The sequence below is a fragment of the Symphodus melops genome, assembly GCF_947650265.1.
Source record: "Symphodus melops genome assembly, chromosome: 4".
NCBI classification, from domain to species: Eukaryota; Metazoa; Chordata; class Actinopteri; order Labriformes; family Labridae; genus Symphodus; species Symphodus melops.
This window is the reverse complement of record NC_136694.1, coordinates 20,953,894-20,977,729: the sequence shown is the minus strand read 5'-3', so window position 1 is coordinate 20,977,729 and position 23,836 is coordinate 20,953,894. Positions and strand designations below refer to the sequence as shown.

The 23,836-nt window shown below is 40.6% G+C and overlaps 1 protein-coding gene across 1 annotated transcript in view; it reads left to right on the top strand.

Annotated features, from left to right (window-relative positions):
- The window catches only part of foxj3 (forkhead box J3), a 75,136-nt gene that overhangs the window by 8,264 nt on the left and 43,036 nt on the right, over positions 1–23,836 (top strand). The window contains exon 2 of the mRNA XM_079341440.1: positions 22,040–22,540. Within this exon, the coding sequence (XP_079197566.1) occupies positions 22,220–22,540 (321 nt within the window). The 5' untranslated portion in view covers positions 22,040–22,219. The remainder of the gene's footprint in view (positions 1–22,039; positions 22,541–23,836) is intronic.

Below are 23,836 nucleotides of genomic sequence, written 5' to 3'. Positions count from 1 at the left end.
GGTGTCTACTAGGGATGGGTACAAGTACTCGCCGTTGACCCAGTAATCCAAGTAACTGCGCTGCTATTGGCTTACACAGTGTTACATGTATAATAACTCCCAGCTTTTTGCTTTTGCCTCACTGAATATACCAGGTAAGAAAATAACTAACAGGATACAAACATATGACTTCTCTGGCCACGGCTTCAGCTTTAGTACACACCGAGCCAGATTTCAGCAAAAACAATAGGCAGCTACGGCAACTCTCTAGGGACATTTTATTACACGGAAAGCAAAAGCACAACAAATACAGAACTGTCTGCTACACCTACGATATGTCAGTCAAGAACATGAATGTGTGGTGCAAGATTTGGGGCGTTAAAATTGCATACCATAGAAATATTAGTTCAATGCTAAACTAAAAGTGCTTAAAACACAAAGAAAAACAGTGGAGACAGAAGACAAAGTTTCAACTTTCTTAGAAATGATGTACTAAAATCTTAAGTGGGACAAAGTTGTTGTCAAAGCATCTACACAAATGAAAGGTCAGTGGTGAGGTTAATTTTTAGGTGCCCAGCTTTAAGCCATAAAATAATCCACATAGAGTACTGCATAGTAAACGAAGTACTGTGAAGTGTGTGTCGGTAAGTGAATCTAACGTCATTAATATATACTTTTTCATATCACTTGTCATTTCACAAGCTGATTAGCTGACTGTGAGTTTAAGAGTGAAAAACTAGAGATGAGATAGTTGGAAATGCTGGTGCTGCTTACTGCTGAATACAATCACCTTTTTTACCATCTCTTATTTTAGGACAAACTCCAGAGACATCTTTTTAAAGGACACAGGGTGCTGAGCTGCGCATCGTTAATGAAACTATGGACACAGGAGAGCAGAATAGCTTACACATAGTGAAATTGTGTGCTCAGTTCTGTTTATTAAGAACACTCCATTAAAATGTTATCCAACGGTCCTGTAATAAATGCATGCTCAACGCTAGTTATTATGTTCCAGTTTAAGAGCGGTTGATTTCATCTTGTTTTTAAGGATACAGTTTGTGGCCCCGTTGAGCTTTATTGTGTTATGAGAGAGTTATTTACATTGAAATGTTTAGTGGCACTCACCCTATTGTCACATCCTCCTGAAGTCATCAAATCCTTCAATGTTTCTCACCTTTTCTAAAAATCACTGTGGTTAGCTGCTGGATTAATTGCAGTGGGTTCCAACCTGATGTTGCGGTAATGTGTTGAAAACTCTGAGGGTTCAGGAGTTGATCTCCATAAAAACTAATTGCTTCTTGGATTTATTACTTTCTAAATGACTAAAAATGGGGAGCCATAATCATACAGTCGTACAAAAGGGTTATGTCGTAGCATTCATTAGGAACAATGGATAAATAAATATGCACTGCTTTTAAGAAAATGAGACTTCTGAAGTTTGTAACATTTCAGAATAATCCAAAAAAAGGACTGACTCGTTTGGTTCTTTTTGAGTTATAGGTTTTTTCATGTTTGGTTGTCGACACGCTGGATGTTGTGGTGGCAGCAGGTTTCTTTTTGACGTCAACACCGTCCTAACCACAACCGTCACCACCTTCAATTTGAGACAATACAACCATTTCCAAAAAGACTTTCAGTTAAAACTGGATGGCAGTGCAACATTACAAGTCTCACAATTCAGATAGAATCAACCTTTTTTTCTTCTTTCCCAATTCAACAATTTTTTCAGATCAGCCAAAATGAATATATTTTTTTAATGTATCTACTCCTCGGCAAGCTATGACTCAAACTGAGTTTTAACAGCACACACAATCAAAATGCTTCTCCATGCTTCTTATCCTCTATGTTCTTCACTATACACACTGCTGAAATTCCAATAATGATAAAACAAGCAGTTGCATAAACATGACCTCTTTTTATTTAAAGAGGACTTTAAAAAAATCAGAGTACAACAGTCTGTATAAAAAGCTGAATCATTTCAATAACAGCATTAGTTACCACCCTTAACTAACTATTAAAACCATTCTGGACTGGAGTTACCAGTCCAGAATGTAAGTTTACTGATGTTACGTTTCTAAATGATTTCTAACACATCCACCAGCTGATACTTGCATGATAACTGCAGACGCGTTGAACGTTTATGGAGAAAAGTTGAAGTGGAATTTAGGTTTGATACAAAGTATCCTCACACATTAAAAAATATCCACCTTTTATGACCTTTTTTTCCCAAATGATCATCCACACAGCAGAAATATTGAATCTGAATTGTCTTAAATCTCCCCAGTGCGTCTCCATGGTGACTAAACACACTAACCTATAAGCTGTCTTTTCACTGAGACTTTGACTGAGGGATTTAGCAGCAGTCAGTTTATTGAACTATTATTCATTTTCTCTGTGGATCAAATGTGACCTGAACTGTGAGGGATGACCTGAACGAATGTGGTCTGTTGCACCACTCGTTAAAACACTTTTTGAGGTCACGTGATTCCACAGTTGTCTCAACCATTTCCAAAAACAAACGCGCTACTTTGTTGATGCCTCGCCTGTTTTTTGTTATAAAAATCATTTTCAACATTTCAGTAAATTTGTTTTTAATACCTTATATTAAATACCTTAACAATGAAGTAACTTACCATTAGCTATACATTTTTCTATTCTCTCTCAAAATGCAACGTTTAGTAGAAAGTGGATCTGAAAGTCTTTTTAAAAAAATGATCTCCAAGTTTCACTTTTTTTTTTATCTGCTCAGGCCCTCAGACTTTTGAGTCATAGTGGGCTGAGGAGGATTTTCCATGTCAATATGATGCAATAGTTGCATTTTAAACTGTTACACTGGCATATTTTACTGTTTTGCTTTAATAGATGATATCCAAATTGAAAGGATGGAACATGTTATCAAAAAACGTCATTAGGCATTTGAGCGGTTCTTACTAAAGTGAGCTCCTTAATCAGTGTGGAACAATACAGGTCAGGAGCTTGTTTGCTTCATATCTGTCTGCCTTTCCTGTTCACAGTGACTCATAGCACATAGCGTATGAGGCTTTGCTTTCACTGAGAGAGTAATCGTGAATACAAGCAAATCATTTGAAGTGGACCATACCCCCCCCCCCCCCCCTTCTGTGGTTTCATTGCTTTTTTTGTCTTGACAATTACTCACCGCTGACCAAAGATGCTGACAAACTATTTGTATTCATGGTAAATTTTGGACTTGTGAAACAGAGTAACACCTCTTCAAACTAAATGTACAAACTCAGTTTTAACTTTGAAAACTGTGGCACTTTTCAAAGTTGCACCAGTGACCTACTGACCATGTACAGAGGCTACAGACTTAAAGTGAGCAGCCCAAATTCAAATCTGACCTGTGGCTCCTTTGGCACATGCCCGCATCCAATCTGGACTTGCTAGACGCAATACTCCTGTTTAGTATGTTTAGTTATGAACTAATAGTAACTTGTATACAAAGTTTACAGATTTTAAAGACAAAACCCAAAAAAGCTACATTAAAGACTATTATTATTATTATTATCATTATGGCATTACCACTAAGTAAAAGCAAGTATCAATAGATGAACTGTTCATCTACTTCTGATAGATCAACTCATTTAAACACTGAAAAAGGCTTTCAAGTATTTAACAGGAAATTATAGGACAGGTTTTGTTGGTATGGTTTGAGGATCTAGTCAGTGTGATAATAAAGGAATGTGCTCACTGCTCTGGGATTTTTGGCCATAACTGTCTGAAGAGGCTTAAAAATATGGGATTTATTTGGCCATTAAATAGGCAAAAAATATGGTCATCTGTCATTAGGCGTGTGATCTGTCAGTGTGAATGGAGACTGATGGCACAGTAACATAACTCTCCTCCACTGAACAGTCTTGATTTGGACTTGGTTAATGTGCAGGCAGGGGAGCAATGTGCTGCAAAGGTAGACATCTTTTCTTTCAATTTATTTCCTGCATAATATACATATATTTAAACTGAATAGTGTGCGCTAGGGGTGCAGAAATGTAAAATGTTCACTAATGGATAACAGTCTCATTGTTAAAGGGATTAGTCGAGTAATAGTTCTGTAGTTTTTTTTGTTGTTGTTGCTGTGATTGAATACAGTTGTGATGAACGTTGGAACCTATGCAGGCAGCATTACTATATTAGCAACAGGAGACATGGAGCAGCATGGAAAACATTGTGTTCACTCTGGTGCGTGACAGCTCCGTGCACCGTCGTCCGTCCTCACCCACCGTCCGAGAGCAGAGATGTAATTGAACAGATTCACTTGTGACAGCGCGAGATTAAACAATTTATGTGGTCTTAAACTCAACACATTAACAAACATACATATGCTTATCTTTCTTAATCATCAAAGCGGAGTGTGTTATTCTGAAAGTAAACCGGATCTTTTAATATTGTATCGGTGTCTGACTGTTGTCTTTTTTTTTAACATCATATTTTAAAAACTATAGACTACAAAATGATTCCAGATTACACTTTCTTTGTAACCGATTTTATAATTTAATGCAACCCGAGTGTGCAGTGTACATTCTGTCTGTGTGTGTAGGTGTATGTCTGTGTGTGTGTGTGTGTGTGTGTGTGTGTGTGTGTGTGTGTGTGTGTGTATGGCCTGTTTAAGAAGCTTGCATTTGTTTGCTGGCTGTGTCTGGGGCCCAAGGTGGAGCTCTTTCTGTCAGATGAGTGAAGCTCTGCAGATGCAGCCACTGGGAGTTCTGTTTCATCTCTCCTCATACTGCTCTGGAGCAGACATGCAAATCCGCTGTAATGAGCGCAGCCTGTGTGGTTGTTGTGGTGGTGTTAGTGTGTGTGTGTGTGTGTGCGGGGGGGATGGGGGGGTGAACTCAGGAATTTAAAGTGGAGAAAGGAAAGGTGGAGGGAAAAAAGGTGCGACGCAGACAGTTAGGAGAGGGTTATGTCAGGAGCGTTGGAAGTGACAGGAAGTCATCCCTCTCAAATCAAACATTCATTAGCCCGCTGCGGCTGCTCCCTTCGCTGTGGAAACATCGAGGTAAAGATGCAAATGGCTCCACGTTAATTAGCCTTATCTTTTACACCAGCTAGACGTGGCGTGAGAAAAACAAAACAAAACAAAAAAAACCCAAAGTCATCATCGTGTTGGCAAATGTAATGAGGCTTTTGTAAGGATTCGGCTGGAAGTTTAACATCCTTAAAGGCTTGTTATTGATTCTGAGGTTTGTAGATTTACAATATACTAAAAAGACCTCGCCTGGTAAATCATTACAGCTACAAAACATGTTGAATGACAAGATGTTGTCTAATAGACCACAGCAGTAGTCTCAAGCTTCATTTGAAGGAAGAAAGTGATTTATGAAGACAGGGGTTAATACAGTGCTGTGCGTGTATCGAGTATTTTACCTGCCCAGCTCAGTCTGTGACTTTCGAAGTGAAGTGTTAGCACAGACTAAACCTCCATCAGTCTGTGCTGGGTTGTCCAAAACCTGTGCCAATGTGATTTTATTCACTCATAAAGAATTAAATCCCAAAGTCAATGCTGGAACGCTTTGGCTTCAGTCTCCATCCAATAATGTAAAGCACTCAAGACTTTTGATGAGGTGTGCAGATCGATAGGAGGTTAACAGCCTCTCAAGATTAGCTGAAACCCACAATATGTCATGGGGTCTTTAACCATTCATGGGGGCATAGTAATGGGGCTTTTTTTTTTTTACCTTGATAAACATTGAAACTATCATTGTGAGGCTCTAGAAGCAAGGGTCTAACTCACAATCCTTCAGTGCATATTTCAAGAACCAACAAGATTAGGCAAATAGGCTGAGAATGGATTTTAAAGCTCTGTCTGAGATGACTGCATGGTGTTTCTGTGCTATTTATTTATTTTTTTATTTTTTTATTTTTTGTTCTTCTACCGCAGTGGTGTTACATCTGATGAAAGGACGGGCAGAAATGGAGAATGCATTTTGTACACAGCTTGTGTACAGTGTACAGTACAGACTCTGGTTTGAATGGGGAAGCGTGTCGAACATCACAGTCCACTCTGATTGTTTTCTGACTTCTTGAAGAAAGTAGGACCATGTGAGCCAGGTCTTAGGGGAATTCAGGAAGCCGGTGGTTCCTGTGGTGGATGTGCAGATAAAATGCCTGAGTGCCTTTTTAAAAAGTCATTGGATTGACGAGAACTGCAGGTGAAAATATGTCAGATTACAGGGTACTTTATTTTGTAGAGCTGCCATACATTATGTTCCTAAATCACTCGTTTGGACTTTTCTTTGTTTAACTGATTATCGTCGTGGGGACTATTTGCTTGATTTAAAAGTTAATTGCAGAAGTGACCTAGCAAGGTTGCAGCCCAAATCAAAACACATGTTTTTGTTTTCCCGCTTTTTTTTCTTCACAAGTTTGGAATGGGCTGTTTACACATAATACCCAATATAATACTCGGGTACAGAATAAAATGTCATCTGCCCACACAGCTTATTCACCTTCCTCCTCTGAAATTAGAGTTCCCCATTGGAAACACCACAGCCAATTTCACAACAGCAGAGCAGAGTCTCCTCCTGCTGCTCTCAGACGGCAGCCTGTTCACTGCTTGTTCACACTGAAGCGAGTATTGATGTTCAAGGAGATAGTCCCTGGCATTTTGCATTCTGTACTCCAGCTGTACTTAAAGAAGGAACAATCAAATGATTCAGCGTGTATTTTTGATTGACAGAAAAATAATTGCCAACTGTTTTAACATTCACATTTTTTAAGATAAAATGTCAAAGTCTCTGTGGTCGGAGCGCCTCGTATACATGAGAATGTAACACTCGCTTTTCTAAACTACAGTAATTGAACACAATTGAATTTGGATTCTGCCTTTTTTCTAAAAACAAAAAAACAAAACAAAAAAAACAGTCTCTTTATATTATTTTTTTTTGCCATTTTCAGACAACTACAACTTGTAATCTGCAATATTATCTTTATATACTTTTTCGTTGATGATAGAAATACTATTCTTCAACATCTTAAATAGCTTTTCTAAATATTGGTAAACTGTGATCAAGATCATATTTGAATTTTAACCCTGATGTAAGAAACAAACGTCCTCACCGGAGAACTCATCACTCATAATTTGTCTTATTTGCCATTTCAACAGAGAACCACGTTTCAACTGCTGCCCTTACTCACGTGTCTGGTACTTCTTGCGGTAAATCCTCAGGTTTTGTGATGACCTATTGTGGCTCTTGTAAGGTAGTAACCACACACTGATGAAACCTTTTTTTTGCCAAGAGGTATTTTGACTGCAGAGCTTAAACCAACAATGACTACTGCTACCTCACCCCCCCCCCCCCCCCCCCCTTTATTCAAACCCAGATAAACAGCAACATGGTCTCCAGGAAACCAAATTAATTGAAATGATCTGGAAAGGGCAACGGAGTAGGCTGAAAAGAACAGGTACTGACACCGACAGCTGTTCGTTCCACATGAGAAGCAGACTCCTGGCGTGTCATACATACATCGCTGTACATGGCCTCTGTCTCATGTTTTACTCTACTTCCCTCTTCTTAATCAGCAGTAGACAAAAAAAACCAAAAAAACAAACACTTTGCCCTGAAATTACCATAGAAGTCAGCTGGAGGAGGCCCAAGGAATTTATACGCTTGTATAAACACAGACAATTCCTGATGACACAAGACGGGTGCTGGTTTGAATTCAAAGGCTGATTTGAGGGCTTTCTGCCGTATCCTGCTCCACCAGCTTTGACTGTTTGTGTCCTAAACAATGACAGCACTTATTCTCCGGTTTTTGGTGATCATCATGTAAATGATAGACCAGCTTGTTTTTCTTATTATACACAGAATTATGCAGTTTGTAATGGTATTCATGCTATGGTGAACAATGGTATCTACTATTAACAATAGCATTTCCGGTTTCTGCACAAAAAACCCTTAAGTACCAGTGTAACAATATAAATATTTTTAATTCTTATACCAATGCATACCAATTACTTTAAACGGATGACGTATCATTGGTGCCTTTGTTGTAAGGCCCGACTCCATACACACCGAAGTGTTTTAACTTTCTTTTCTTTTCTCCTTCAATGATCTAATCTTTAATTAGAGTTAAATGATCAAATTCCTCCTGAAAACGTTGGATGAGACAGCACCGTTTGCTGACATATTAGCTTTGACTCAAGTTAAAATCGAGACTAGCACTGTAGTTTCGTGACTCGATAATGGACCTGACATCGGTCTTTTTCTATTCTCTAAATAAATGATTAGTTGCTGATGTGCAGCCATATTTCTGGATGCAGTGTAGGCTACTGTTTCTAAGAAGAAGATGTAAGTCAGATTTGTGAGGGGGCTTGTAAATGATGTTATCGATTGACTGGAATAATTACTACTGGCCAATATAGCATTTTATTTTACAACAACCCAGGAGCTCTTATCATCTGCATGTGTCACTGATGTCAGAGTTCCAAGAAAAAAACAAAAACAAATCGACTTTCATTCTTCTTCTGTGTTGTTGTGCAACGTCCCATCCAAGCTCCGGCAGGTGGACACCTCTTAGCAGTATTGAAACCTTGATCATAAATCGCTGCCATTTCCTGTGAAACTTATGCATTGGCTACACCATTACGAGCCTTGGATTTGTCACAAACGTGTGCGCTCATGTAGCTGGAGTTGTTTATGAGTGACGTTAAAAGCCGTGTCTCGGAGAGAGTGAGAAAGTGTACGCCCTGCCTGCGTGTTGTCACTGGGCTGTGTTATTATCTGCAGGTACAGTGTACCACTCCTGCAGCATTTTAAGGAGCATGCACAGAGATGCAGCACGCCAGCGAGGAGTCAAAGAGCAGCGCTTCAACAGCTTAATGATGTTGCGGCATCCAGCTCTGTCAGGCAGTAAACTCTTTAATATGCTGTTAATTATTTCTGAGAGATTGAATATTGATTAAAAACCAAAATGGTTTCAATTATAACTCCAGCTCTATCGCCATCCTAAATAAAGATGATATTTAGGCTAAACGTGAGCAGAACATCCAACAAACAGCACACCTACTTATTTCCTCTACTTATGTGTTTTCACTATGACCTTTCTGCGTTTTGAAATAGTGCATTCTGTGTCAGTGTAACTGATGTGTAACGGCTTCTCCTCCCAGCTCAGTGCTTCAGAGCTTCTCTGTCTCAATTTGAAATTCATGACCTGGTTCCAGCTCTGTGTAGCACTCGCAGAACATGCATTGCCCACCCAGGTAATTCTTTTAAATCACACATGGCTAAATTCTATCATGGTTTCTTCTTCTGCTTCGAAATGCAAATCATAAATGGTTGTCGCATCATTGAACGATGTGATTTTTTATATCGGAGTAACATTTCGAGACATACAAATATGAGCTTTATTTATTAAATAATTAATTATTAATTTGAATTACTATTCATTTATATAGCATACATGGAAGCTTTATGACACTTTTTGCTTTTTTTATGGGGGGTGGAGGGGTGCTAATAGGAAATGCTGGAAAAGAGAGAGAGGGGGGTGACATGGGTGTCAGGACTGGGAGTCAAAACTGCGACCAGTGCCACAAGAACTGTATGCCTCTTTTTACTGGCAAGCATCCTCTACCAACAGAATGAAACCAGACAATGTGTTCTTTGTAATATTCATCAGACTTGTCTTTAGCTAAGTTGTATTAAAAACTAGAAAAACAAATGATGAACCTATTTAAATATCAAACTCATGTTTTAGATGATGGCAAGCTTGTATTTTCCAAGCAAGTGGACCGGCTCACCAGAGACCGGCTCATTACTTAACATCAATGTTGAACTTGAACTAGAACAGCCGTACGCTAGGATAGAGGATAGGCCCTCAAGATTGCAACCAAAACGCTCAGCCTGCCAGCATGGTTTGGTCTGGTTGTGATTCAGCAGTAGAATCTTGCAGGCTGTGAAGGCTGGCAAGGAGTCAATCTCCCAGGGGGAGTGTGTTAATGCGGGGCCCCAGGCCGTGGGAGCGAGGTAATTGGGTTCGCATGGTTGGTGTCAGGGCACCCCTGCCACCTCCAAAACAAAGGCCACCTCCCAGGCAGGCTGTTAGGGACGGAGAGACATCTCACCCCCTGATCACAGCTCTGATTCACTGGAAAGGCTTATTCAATTACTGGAATCTAGCACTTTTTTTTTTTTTTTTTTTGTACCGAGCTGCAGATGTGTGTTTGTGTTTGCACCCTTCAATCTAGACATCTTTGTCTTTAAGTATACATCTAGCCCACAAAACCCACAATAACATGGAAAGTGTCTGGCTGCTGATAGTATCCCTCTCATATCTCTGATATTAAACACTTCTCCATCCATTCAAATCGCTCTCTTGGTTTGTGTGGCTGCATTCAAGGGGTCACAAACCACATTGCTTTCTTTGTGGCCTCTCCAGACTGCCCGAAGCAACTCAGTTGATCCACAGCCAACTCCCACATCTTACACTGCTCTGATCCTCTGTCCCTCGGCCTGCTCGGCCGGCCTGCCTGCCTGCCTGTCTGTCTCTGCATGTCTAAAGCAGCTGGATGCTTTCTTTACTGCTCTTATTGGTCCTCGCTTTAGTTTGACACTGACTAATAAGACAGAGGTGTCTCTCTTGCCTTTTTAAGGTTCAGTGAGCTTTAAGGAACTCAGAGTTTAGCTTTTGCTTTGTTGACAGCTCTGTCTGCTCAGCGTTTAACTGCCCCACAGCCACAGTTGCGCTCCTGATTGATTGGCAGAATAATTATGGTCTTGATTTGTTCAACCACAGGCGAAGTGGGATCAAGGGGGTTAGGGGGAACAGAAAGAGCATGTATACCATTTTTTTTTTTTTTTTTTTTTTTAAGAGCACAGCAGAGAGGTCTGCTTGCCTGCATCTTAAAAGCCAACTTTAACACAGCATAGCCCTTATAACACTGACAGTCTTGCACACTGGCACATCTTATTAGAAGCAAGGAGGACCCGATTGGCACACGGCTCAGCTGTTGGCTCAAAAAGGCTGAACAATGTGCTCACCCGCGTGAGCGCTGAAGTGATAATTGACACATCCTAAAAATGCAAGTAAGGACCGGGCTATTAATGCTTTCTTCCTGGGGCTGGATTCAGCTGAACCATTAAGCCTTTAATTGAGAAAAAAAAGAACGACATTAAAAGCGGTTGCCTTGGCATTGCCGTTACCTACTTGTGTTTTTTTAATGAAGATGAGGCTTATGGCGGTTTCCTGCGTGATTGCTAAGCTCACGTGCACTCAGACACATTGTCATCTTATTTTTAGAGATCTCAAAAATAACTCCCTAAGTCCTTTGCCCGCAGGGCTGGAAGAAGTGAGGAGTCTCCTGTTGAATGACGGGCAGGTGAGCTGAGTTCCCACCCCTCCCTGTTTATCCCTTTTGCAATCTCTACGAAAACAAGGGCTTCTCCCACGCCGTATGTAAAGCTGTTGATATGGAAGGTATGACCAAGGTTTCGGTCGAGAGTAAAGATGCCAAAGGCTTGTTACCAGGTTACATCACTGTTGTTGTTGTGAGTGCATGTGCCAAATCTTCAGGCATAACAGAGGGAGCACGCTTGGCGAATCCCCGCCTTTTTGCCAAGTTACCATCACACTACAGGAAGAATCTTGTCATAATTAGAGCTCTCTCTCTCTCTCTCTCTCTCTCTCTCTCTCTCTCTCTCTCTCTCTCTCTCTCTCTCTCTCTCTCTCTCTCTCTCTCTCTCTCTCTCTCTCTCTCTCTCTCTCTCTCTCTCTCTCTCTCTCTCTCTCTCTCTCTCTCTCTCTCTCCATACACATTAAAGTCTGGGCCTCATGTAACAATCAGTTGTGTAAATATTCAGCATGTGTTTGAATATCAGTAACATTGTTTTGAATTCAGAAGTCAGCACGTCTTCAGTTCAGAGGTAGCATACAGCCATCCCAGTTCTTAATGATTTTGTTTCTGTGTATATCTGAGCAGGCACATGCTGTTGGAGTGTTACCCGTGATGGATGCATGACTTCTGCAAAAGGGGATTAATCGCGGAAATTGCAGATAAGTGCAGGAGAGCACTGGTCTGGTACCTATAAACAGTCGTGTGTCTGCAAGTGGGAGTGTGAATGTGAGCTCTCTTTTCTCAGAGAGGAAATGATGACAGTAATGCGGAGGCTTTTTGAGGGGAAGTTGTTCTAGGTAGGCAGATAGGTTTTCTAGGTAGTAGGTACAAATTAAAATAGGCTCGTCTTAGTAGAGTGTTATATAATAATATACATTAGTTTTTGTATTTTATAGACACCTTTTGAGAAAAGGACACACTCTCTCATAACAAGCTACACAACATATTAGGCTAAAAATGCAAACGCTCTACACATGTGTCCATTCGTTTGAGAAACGCAATTTGACAATGCCATTTTATTTCATTGGTATCTGCAAGTAGAAATAAATATAGACAAAGCACAATATGGGTCCCATTATGTTTGACGTGTTACACAAAAGTATCTTTTATCAAATCTGCCCAATCACCTGCAGCGAGCTTTGTAACTAAGGTGGACTACACAGTAGACGATTAAAGATCAGGCTGCCTCCGACAGAGTACTTACAATAGCTAGAAAGCAAACAGGGAAGTGTCACCATATAGCTCACAAACATGGCAGATAATAATAGGTAATTAAATTAACTTGACCTTCAGGCATGTGCACAGGTCGATCTGAGAATTTTCCATTTTGCCCCAGCAGAACCCTCTAAGCTGGTGTTGATTATCTTGTTATCTTTTTAACACAACTAATGATGATGAACTCAAAATGGTAACATGGCTAAAACTAGCCTCCTCCAGTTCTCCTTACATTTTGAATTTGTCATTAAGCCAGCACAGCACAAGGTCGGGCTCACCTGATTGAAGATGAAGGTGTTGTAAGAAGATGTTTCCGGTTGTAAATGCTTTGACTGATGACTTGTGTCGTGCTGCTGACCCTCTTGGCCTGAACACTCATGTAAATGAGATTTTTAATCTCAATGAGGTTTCGATTTGTAAATGAAATAAAAAATTAAATCGGTCAGCATTGGTCTTGATGGTCATAACAAAGTTACCTACCTGTTAGGGATGGAAATCTTTAGGTGTCTCACAATTCAATTCTTAGCGTCACAATTTCATATAGAATCAATTTTCAATACAATTCTGAATTCGTTGATCCTATCATTCAAAGTCTGTTTTGAAAAAGGCCATACTTCAGGATCTCCTCCAATCAAAAAAATAAATAAAGCTGTATTTGGCTGTTAAGAATTGATTTTAAATCTTTGAAAAAAAGAATCTCGATTTTTAATTTTTTCCCTACCTGTACTGCCTGAACAGCATCTCTTTCAGAGTGCTCCTTGTCGGTTGACGACCTCACAATATCCCTAACTTATTGTGAATAGTGTCGTTCACAGCATGCCAGGAAAGCTTGTGAGCATATGCTTCTTGAAAGAATATCCACTTTTGATCTTCTATTAAAGCATCAACATATTTTTTAAAAGAACCTTGAGATAGCACAGTACGAGATTTTAAGTCATAATCACTGATGCATTAGCAGCATCTCTGTGCATGTGCCCTATAAAGGAGGAAATATTTCTATCTTTCTCCTTATCCGTCTGAAAAAGTAGACAATATATGTAATTCCCAAAAATATTAAAGTACAGTAACCTTGAGGAGAAGTCAGTCTTTGGCTTTCAAGTTTTGTTTATGCACTGCATCTGATTTTTTTTTTTTTTTTTTTTTTAACGTTTTAAACCTTCATATTTCTTGTCCTGCACACACTCGTGTATGCCAAGGCTGGTTTCTTTTTTTACAGGTTTATGACCCTACATTATAAAACAGGAATGACAGATGAAAACATTAAGTGTGCACGCTGTCTGCTTCACTTAGGCTTCTTATCCTTCACTGACATTTCCTGTGGGTGTCAGGTCTGAAAAACTTCTCCCTGCTGGCAACACACCTCATCATTGTTTATGGGATTTCTTTATTTTTAGGAGAAGACTTGGACTTAGTCTTTGAATATTGAAACAAGTGCCATAACCTCCCAACGTTTAATGTGCAGGTGTGATGTACTTCTGTTTCACCTAGAGCCGCTGCCGACTGCGCACGTGTACGAGTAAGCGTTGTTGACGTTGATATTAAGGTAACGTTTCAGTCCTGGTGCATCCGGTCGTGCCTTATTATAGTTTAACTTAGCTAAGACACGTGCAGTCAAACTTTCTGGGCTGGTCTGGCTGATCTGGTCTATGCTCACTAAGAAAATATTAAACCGTGCACCGAGGTGTCGGCCTCCATCGACAGCCTCGGCTTATTCCACATACACACGTGCACACTGCAGCTATAGTTACTGTCAAAGGAGACGTTACGTCGAAAGGCGAGCGCGCATAACAAAAAACAAAAGATGATGATAACATGTAGTGCAAGATATGTAGCTGTGAACTGGCATATCGTAGAAATTATAGTTTGATGTTTAACCACAATGACCTTGTGTGCAGCTCAGACAGACAACAGGCGGTCTCAAAACGCATCATTTGTTAGCTTGGTTGTGATGGAACCAGAGTAAAGGAGATTGACCTTATTTCCAGATGAACTATTAACTATACCACTTTAATGGTGACTGATGTGCTCCCATTAAGTTTTGTGGAAGGAGAAAAGCTTTCACGAGCTGCTGGCGTTTGTCGAGCCTGAGTGCAAGCCAACATCAAGGTGAACAACAGCTGTAAGAGAGGAAAGAGCAGCTGAATCGACTGTTACTACAGGCTCACGGACAGCTCTTACCACCCAGTCATATGTTACCATCACTTGTCATTTCATTCACAACTGGGATTTGAAGACAGCTGATGAGTGACACAGTGCAGTGAGCTCAGCAGAACAACGGGAGGTCCGTGTCCGAGGTGTTTTTTAACAGGAAAAAACGTGTAATTATGGAGTGTGAGTACTTGTACATAAGGATAATGCAAGTACTCATGTATTCAGATTACTACGCCATTCTGTACTCATTAGGGTGAAGGTTGTATTTTAGAAGAATTCAGGTTGGTTTTTTTTTTAAATCCTAAAACCCGTGGTTTGAGATGACCTATTTTAAAATGTTTATTTAAAGTTTTAATATGCTGCTGATTGACTGTAGAATTGGCGTTTCAAGTGATTATATCTTTGTTTTGGGTTGGAAGTATAGTATTTGTGTTTTTCACATTGATTTTCATATGCTTCATCTCATTGTTTCAAAACAGAACAGCAGAGATTTCCAATAATGTCCACTATGTCAACTATACAGTCCTTTTTAGAGAAAAGGCAAATCAAGCATGTTTACAGAGATGGATTAGCTGCCTCAGCAGGTGTCGGATCATTACAAAGACGGTTTGCATTCTGTACCGTGAAAATGCAGGAACAACATATTCTGTGCTTTAGATCAACCCATTTTTAAGAACCTATTACGAACATTTGTTGGCGTCGTCAGATGTGTTTACATGAAACATTAAAAGTCAACTGAGAGTTTTACTTTCTACTGTTCTTCATTTTCTATGAGAAACTTTGGCTGATCTGCTGTGTCATCAAGCGCTTGTTTGAGGTTTAATTTGCTTATGACGCTTGCATTCCACTTTTCTGATTGAGTTCTTTCATCCTGGTGGAAATCAGGAGAGGGGAAGCTGATATTTTACCAGCATCACTGTAGGACTGTTCCTTATATGAATAGTAATGAGTGTTATACTATATTCATAGAATGTGATACTCCAATTACCATAAAGTATCAGACACACACACACACACACACACACACACACTAACTTACTAACTGAATCATCTGCTCTCACTCTAAAACCAGAGACTTTAGGAAAGTCTCTCCTTGACTTTTTGTTTAGGTTACAACTGGTCAGAGAAGTCACAAATAATACACGCGATAATATTTACAACAGAATACAAATCAAGATGTGCAGTAACTTTATAATGACAATCAAATTCCTTTTTGTCATTAGTGAAAACAGAGCCGTCCGACCTCTCTCTGTGTTTAAAGTAAATGATATCTTCAAAAGAATGCAGGATCTGTGTGGAAGTTGACTCGGCAGGAATGCAAAATATTGACACCAGCCAACAAAAAAAGAGACCAGCAATAAAATACAGCAATCCCTTTTTAATGCTGCATTCTGGAGAACATTATCAGTACTTGAACCTCATGAAAACAGTGAGGCTCATGCCCATTGTTTTTAATGGAATGTTTTTTTTAGTGATATTTTTTTAAGTTCGAATATAAAACTCTCAAATTGAGGTGTTTGCTATCAGTAGCAAGGTTCAGGGAAGAACCTTTCCCATTTTGTACTGATCCCTCTTACATACAGGTCACTTTACACCTGATCTGGATCGGTTTCTAATCAACATCAGAGCTTATTTTTATAATGAATGTCAAGAATCTGAAACATAGTCTCAGGTCAGAATAGAAACTAAATGCACAGCTCGAATGATTTAAAAGTGTTTCTTCTAGTATTATTAACAGGATTACTCAGGAGATATTCACTAAGAGAAAAACATGAACATATTGAACATTTGACCCCTCAGAGATCACCTTAAACCTCACTGTCATTCTTCTTCCAGTTAATGTTAAAACACTGATTCACAAACACTCTGATCACATGTGAAAAGTTTTCTTTTTTTATTTTATTGTTTTATTTCAAACATGTGAAGACATAACAACAAAATAATAATAATAAAATAATCAACAAAATATTTAAACAATTTAACATGTTGGAAAAGGAGTAGTAAAAAGTATAAACTTATTTATTACTAACCCTTCTCCATTCTCAATCTTAAAAAACATATTGCTGTCATTTTAATTTGGTAACATAATAAAGTTAAACATGTAAATAATGTGTCTGATCAAGCAGACTTTGCTGTTAAATACAAGTTCAACCAGGATCTAATTAATGTTTTGAATTGGTCCGACCATAAACATGAGTCAAATTAGGAATGAGGCTTTGCAGGTTTCAGACATTTTTTTATGTTCGACAATATCGAAATAATTGAGGCAAAAAAAAAGGAGCGTGCACATTCAGGAAACATCAGTTCTTTCTAAATGAGAACTAAAATGGAAAAAGGTAGTTATAGTATTCGTGTCACATTTTGAAGACAGTTTTTGTCATTTGTTTTTAACAATAAAATGCTTAAAATATTAACTTCTTCCTGGGTGGGCAGTGCTTTTTGGGACGTAGCATTTTCAAGTGTTTACTGAGTACACACATTAATTTTGCAATAGTGGGAATGGGGTACAGGAGAGACTTTATGACGCAGTTGCTTCGGCCTGAACTCTCAGTCACTTTGCATAACATGATGAAGTTGACGTAATCTGCTGTGTTGTGTGGAGTAATCCCTGGTTGTTACTCAGCTAGTTGCCTCATTGCCGACTCTGGAAGGGGGGGGGAAGGAAAAAAAAAAGAGGCCCTGGCACATGTACAATAAGCCTGCTGTCAGTTTGATGGAGCCACTTCAGACTCAGTAGCTGAGACACAAAACACAATCACTGATTTGCTGTCAATGCTCTGTTGGTGGCGGCAGTGTTGATAAGTCCTGTCAAGAACTTGGTAAATTAAGATGTTTCAAAAACCCTTTCAATTTCTCATTCACAACTAAATCTGCCATTAATCCCTGGAGGATAAAGAAACTTTGAGCGTTGATTAGAGAATGAATTTGACCGTCCATTTCTCCCTCGGAGCTTTTTGAAAAAATTCTCAGTGCTAAAAACAAATTAAAGTCGAGAGAGAGAGAGAGTCTTTTTTTTGTGTGTGGCTGTGACAGTGACAGAACCCTATTTTCCTTGTGACAGATCAAAGTGGCTCGGTTTGTGTATGGGAATGCAGTTCGGTTCCCCGGGGCTTGTAATCATAGTGCCTCAACTCTCCGTCTTCTTCAATGCAGACTCTATTGCATTTTCCTGCTCGCTGCCAGGCCAGATGCCAGCATCACGATGCCCTTCACAGCCTCCCTTACAGCTCCAAAGCCCCCTGATAGCTCTTCTTCTAGCCTTTCCTCAGTTCTCCTCCTCCTTCTCCTCCTCCTACCCACAGACTCACTGGTGAACATACTCAGAGTCAGACAGTGCTCCCTGACACAGCAGCACGCCGGGGCTTGTCCCCCGCTCTGACTGTCCCACAGCCCCGGAAGGGTAATGAAGGCAGCAGGAGGGCCGCCTTACTGCCTGCTTGTGTCGTGCTTCATCATTCCTGCCACAGCCAAAGGTTCTCTAATTAAGACACGGACATGGCCCGGCAGATTATGTAGCAGCTGGATCATTAGCGTAGAGGGTCAAATGGCATACATCTCCGTGTAGCAGGCGGAGCTCCTTTCATCAACCTCTGTCTCTGTCAGCTCACCTCCAGCCGTCACCAGAAGGCTCTGCCTGTTTGTTCGTCTCTGCTGCCTGCTTCAGCCCTTATTCATGCTGAGTGTGGGGGCTCAGAGAGAATGGAAACATTTACATGAAAGCCACCAATCACTGACATATAGAGATAAGGCGAATGGTTTGCCTCTAGGCTTTGAACTAGTTTACAGTACACTGTGTTTGACACGGATGTTTCTATCTGTGCAGCTGACGACCCAAAGCAACCCGCGGCCTGTCCTGAAGAAAGGTGTGAAAGAAATACTAATCTTTGGTTTTATTGTTTCTATTGCAGCAGTGCATCAGCGTCTTTTTTTTTTTTTTTTTTTTTTTTTGCTTTTGAGTGTCCTGAGCAATAGCTATGCTCTGCTCCCGTGCTTCTATCAGCGCACTGACTGACACAAACTCTTCATGGTTTGTGTCAAATGCAGCGGCATGATCTGAATTTAGCTGTTGCTCTCACCGTATCGGTCTATCGGCTTCTTTTTTAAAGATAATTCTCTGACAATTGTACAACACCGAAATAGCTTTTCTTTCCAACTTTTAAAACATAACACTGTGATTTTAATTCTGTGTAAGAAATTCCCCCCTTTTTTTGACTTTTTGGATCTGTATTATTATTGGTTTATATTTATAGCAGAGGGAGGGAGAGATTTTTGAGAAGCAATGCCTCGACTTTTAATGAGAGAGAGATCTCTTGATGAACTCTCCTCAACAATCTGTTCATGCTTTCGAGACATCTTAAAGACGATTAGACCAGACAGTGGACTTTCATCTTTTGCTTTTCTTTGCCTTGTCTCAAGGATTTTATAGTCTCAATAGGAAATGTGTTTACAGCCATGAAACCAGACGGTAACTCTCTCAGCAGCAGAAGAAAAAGTGTCACCGTGGACGAGATCGATGAAGGAGAGATTGTGATCCTCGAAAAGTTGTCTGACTTTTCTTGGGGTGAAAGTCGAGAGCCCCTTTCCTTCCCTTTCTGCCTCCTCTGTTGCATTAACAGAAGCCTCTGTGCTGCTGCTGGCTGAAGTATCAAGATGTTCTTGCAAGCACGGAAGTTAGACGAGCAGGGGTCAATCCAGGCCTTTTTAAATCATTTATTCACCCTTACTATCACAACTAATTATGTCTACTCTGTTTCAGTGAGAAGGGTTAGTACGTGTCGGGCATCCCTTCAACACAATCAATACATTTAGTGTTCTATCTTATTGAAACATGAGTTACCCTGCTATACCTATAAACCTATATTTCTCCATTTACTGCTGTATTGCTTCAAATTTCTATTTGAAGTTGGTCATGTAATGAACCGAGTTTTGGATGAAAATAAAAGATAAGTATTGAACTGATCTGAGTACAGATCTACAGGTTGAAGTCGTTCTGAAGGTGTGACCTTAGCTAAAAAATCTCTGCCTGATAAGCATGGAGCAGGAATTAAAAGGGTGGACTCTAATGAAGTATTTAGGCCCTCTAAGTGAATATGTAGATTTATTAAAATAAGATGCCTTTCAAAGGGGAAAAGGACCGTCATTATCAGCTTGTGAGTCACCTTAATTACAATTACAGGGTGGAGAAATGTCCTCGTTTGTCTTTCTGGTGATGATGACACGCTCTCTAACAGTAGGCTGACTGCGTGTCAGTATGCAGACAGCAAGTGGACTCATCTTTTAGTCTGCTCATGACTGCAGTGTTACATCAAAGCCTTTTCATCAAGGACTCCAACCTGTGAACAAACATGGAGTGCATTTCAATAAAGAAGAATAAAATAAAAAAAGAAACTCAAGCAACACTCTCTTTAACAGCCAAACAGGTTAAAGTGAAATCCATCATTAAGGATCAAAAACTGGCTGAAGAGAAATCATTAGTTGTTGTTTTTCCCTCTCATTGAGCAGAGTTGTGGGCAGCTTGTTTTCTGTCACATCACCTTACAGCATAACCCATCTTTACTGTGTCCACCTCTGAGCTCACCGCTTTGCTATTTGGCTATACATGCTGCTGTAATGTTGTTGCTATTGGACGTCTCACAGCTTTGGGTTTAGCCCTTAGTGGATTAATAGTCCTCACTTTAGTGGAAGTATGAATTTGGTTTGAAACGAACAAATGTACAAAACAGTAGTGGAGTCTGCTGTAGGAGATGTTGGAGAAGCAGATTCAGACTTTTGGTGTTATCTTTTTCTGAAAATGTTCTTCCTGGCATGAATTAAAGGTGAGCACAAATGTTGCTCTCCATCTTTTGACAATCGCAGGGTGTTTGATGTGCGGCATCACTTAGAAATTTAAGACTGAAAATGTGAAAATAATAAAATAAGCATGTCTTTTGATGAAAGCAAAAAACTGTGATCCATATGTTTTGTTTAAAATACCTTGTTGTAAACTAAGGAGGATTTCAAACCAAAGCCCATTAATGATCTCCCCAAACTCAAATTTGGTTCATCCCATTTTAAGTGTTATGTCTGGATGTATGAAAATGTGCCTTCATCATCTGTCTCTGCCGGTCTTCACAGAGAGCAGATATTGAATTGGCTGCTGGGCACCAGCTGACCCGCTGCTGTGTGAGATCAATTGAAAGGGACAACCACAAACTGCTTATGGCCAACTGACGCCGAAGGAGATCGCCCAATTTAGGAAATCATTACTTTTCCGGCTACATCTGGTTCTGACAGCAAACTTCTATAAATGTTTTATTTTGAAACAACCTTTTTTTCCTAATCACTAAAGAGTGAGGAAGTTATTACATGTTGATTTCTGTTGAGGTAAAATACAAGTTTGAACCACAGTTAAGAAGCAACTGGGTCAAATGTAAAAGATAATTGAGGAAGATTCCACATGTCGTCCTTTCAAGTGACTGTTTTTTTTTTTTTTTTTTTTTTTTTTTTTTTTTTTTATAAACCATGGAGGACTTTCAAGACTCTTTCCAGGCTGACGGTGTGAGTGCACGCTCGAAGCCACACATGCTCAAACACACACTCGTGCAAGCATTCCTATTAAAGAGAAAAATACCACAGCTTGCTACGGACTTCTCTTCCTCTTGAGTGTTCCTCAGTGTTCTTCTCCACAAATGCCTGAATTCACCTACGTGTGTAACTTTAGGCCTTTCTACTGTGCCCCTCTATTTTAAGAGCAGGAGGGCAGTGTGCCGAGAGGGACGGAGAGGGGCAGGCTGTTGTGGGCGGCACTCCGGGTAGCATGGCCGACTCTCACAGAGCAGCCGTGGACGGATTTTTTTTTTTTTTTGCAAAACGACACTGGCTGGCATGTTTACGGCAGAGGCTCCGTTTGAGGGAGGGTGGTGGGGGGAGAGAGAGAGAGAGAGAGAGGAGGCAGGAAAGCTGGCAGGCAGGGAAGAAAGCGGAGGGGGTTTACTACCCTCAAGAGAGTCGGAATTCCTCCTGAGCCATTCCCCCATTTGGCTGGCAGTTGTGAAAACAATTGCCTGGCATTTACTCCCTCTATGTGCAGATGGAGTCCCAGCTATGAGTCAGCTTTGAGAGCAGCAAGTGGTGGAGAAAGTGGTGGGATTGTGATCTCCTGCGCAGGGAAATATATGCATACTTTACAGAGACGCTTGGTTTTTGATGTAGGGCAAACAGTTTAGAGCTCCTTCTTCGCTTCAGTTTCCTTTCGTTCTCTGCTCTACTGCTGATATGCATAATATTACCTCTTCAATGTGTAGTTGCTCTGTGCAGCAAAGACAAGTTAACTAATAAAAGCTTTTCTCTTTCCTGTTTCTCCAGAGTCGACCTACAGAAGCGGATGTCTTGAGCTGAGAGAGACTTCAAACTCGACCTGTCATCCGTCCCGCTTGTTATTCCGCGCCTGGTCCGCTCTCCTTCCGGTGCAGAGCACCAACAGCAGCTAACACCGCCTCCACCTTTTCCCCACCCCCCACCCCTCCTGCCCCGCCTGCCGTCACCATGACGTCGGAGCTGGAGAGCAGCCTCACCTCCATGGACTGGCTTCCTCAGCTGACCATGCAGGCGGCCATCCGCAAGGCAGATGCCCAGAATGCCCATGGGCCAGGCATGGGCAAGAAGAGCGCCCTACTGGATGCTAACACCACGCTGGACCAGGAGGAGGTGCAGCAGCACAAGGACGGCAAGCCTCCGTACAGCTACGCCAGCCTCATCACGTTTGCGATCAATAGCTCCCCAAAGAAGAAGATGACTCTGAGCGAGATCTACCAGTGGATCTGTGATAACTTCCCCTACTACAGGGAGGCGGGCAGCGGCTGGAAGGTGGGTAAAAAACACTGCCTGCCTTTTTTATATGGCCATGTTTCAATACCAATTTTATCTGGACAACACTGATTTCCATACTAAAGATTTTAGTATCAGCCGGTCCCTCTGTAACACACAGAAACAAACAAAAAAAGAATTTGTAGAAACACTGATTGCTGTCATTTTCTGAGTTTTGTGTATCATTACATTCTCTACTAGCACTGAGGGTCGCTTAATAAATCATAGTCTTACATGAATGCATGCTAGAGGAAGATCCTGACGCACTGGTGTACTGAACGTCTTTATTTCTATTGGTGACGGTGGCATCTCTAGTTTTAAGACGACTTAAAAAAAAAAAAGAACACCGTGATGATGAAATTGTTGATTTTCTGCTGATGGTACGTCGTCTTCTCTCAAATCTTTCGGTTTCTTCAAGGCGAACATACAGTGACTTTTATCAGAAAAAAAAAAAAAAAGAATTACATAGTCTTCAAAATGAATTATTGTTTTGTGGATGTTGGGTGGCTTCAACTGAGTTAGAAGCCATCGGTAATCACCCTCGTCACTTCTGTGGAAGCGTAGAGAAACTATGAGTGTGCCAAATCACACTAAGTGCCTTACTCCAGTGAGTGAAAAATGGTGCAGCCCTGAGAGAACCATACGAAGTGTAAAACCCTGGATTAATATTCAGAGAAGTGGCCCCTATCTGTGCGAACACAGACTAAATAGCCTATTCATGGGTGGTATTATTCATTGCAGATGCCTTGATAGGAGAAGGCCATTATGCAGAAGGAGAGAGCCAGTGCTGCTGTGTCATCATCTCAAGGAGCCCATGATATACCGAGATGAAGCTATGCTGATTGCCTTTTAAAGGGCCCAGATGGAAATTGATATTAGAATGAGTTTTCCAATCAGTCAACGTTTATTGGAAATAGAATCTTAGGCACTGCTTTATTGCAGTCAGACAAGATGTATGAAGCCCATTTCCTGGGGCGACAAGATCTGGCGTGGGGGACTGTGTGTGTGTGTGTGTGTGTGTGTGTGTGTGTGTGTGTGTGTGTGTGTGTGTGTGTGTGTGTGTGTGTGTGTGTGTGTGTGTGTGTGTGTGTGTGTGTGTGTGTGTGTGTGTGTGTGTGTGTGTGTGTGTGTGTGTGTGTGTGTGTGTGTGTGTGTGTGTGTGTGTGTGTGTGTGTGTGTGTGTGTGTGTGTGTGTGTGTGTTATTGTAAATGTCGGATTTTTAGAGTAAGTGGCAAAGTCTTTTTGAGAGGAAATTAATTGTTTTATTCTTCAACCCATGTTTTGTCTTTCACCTT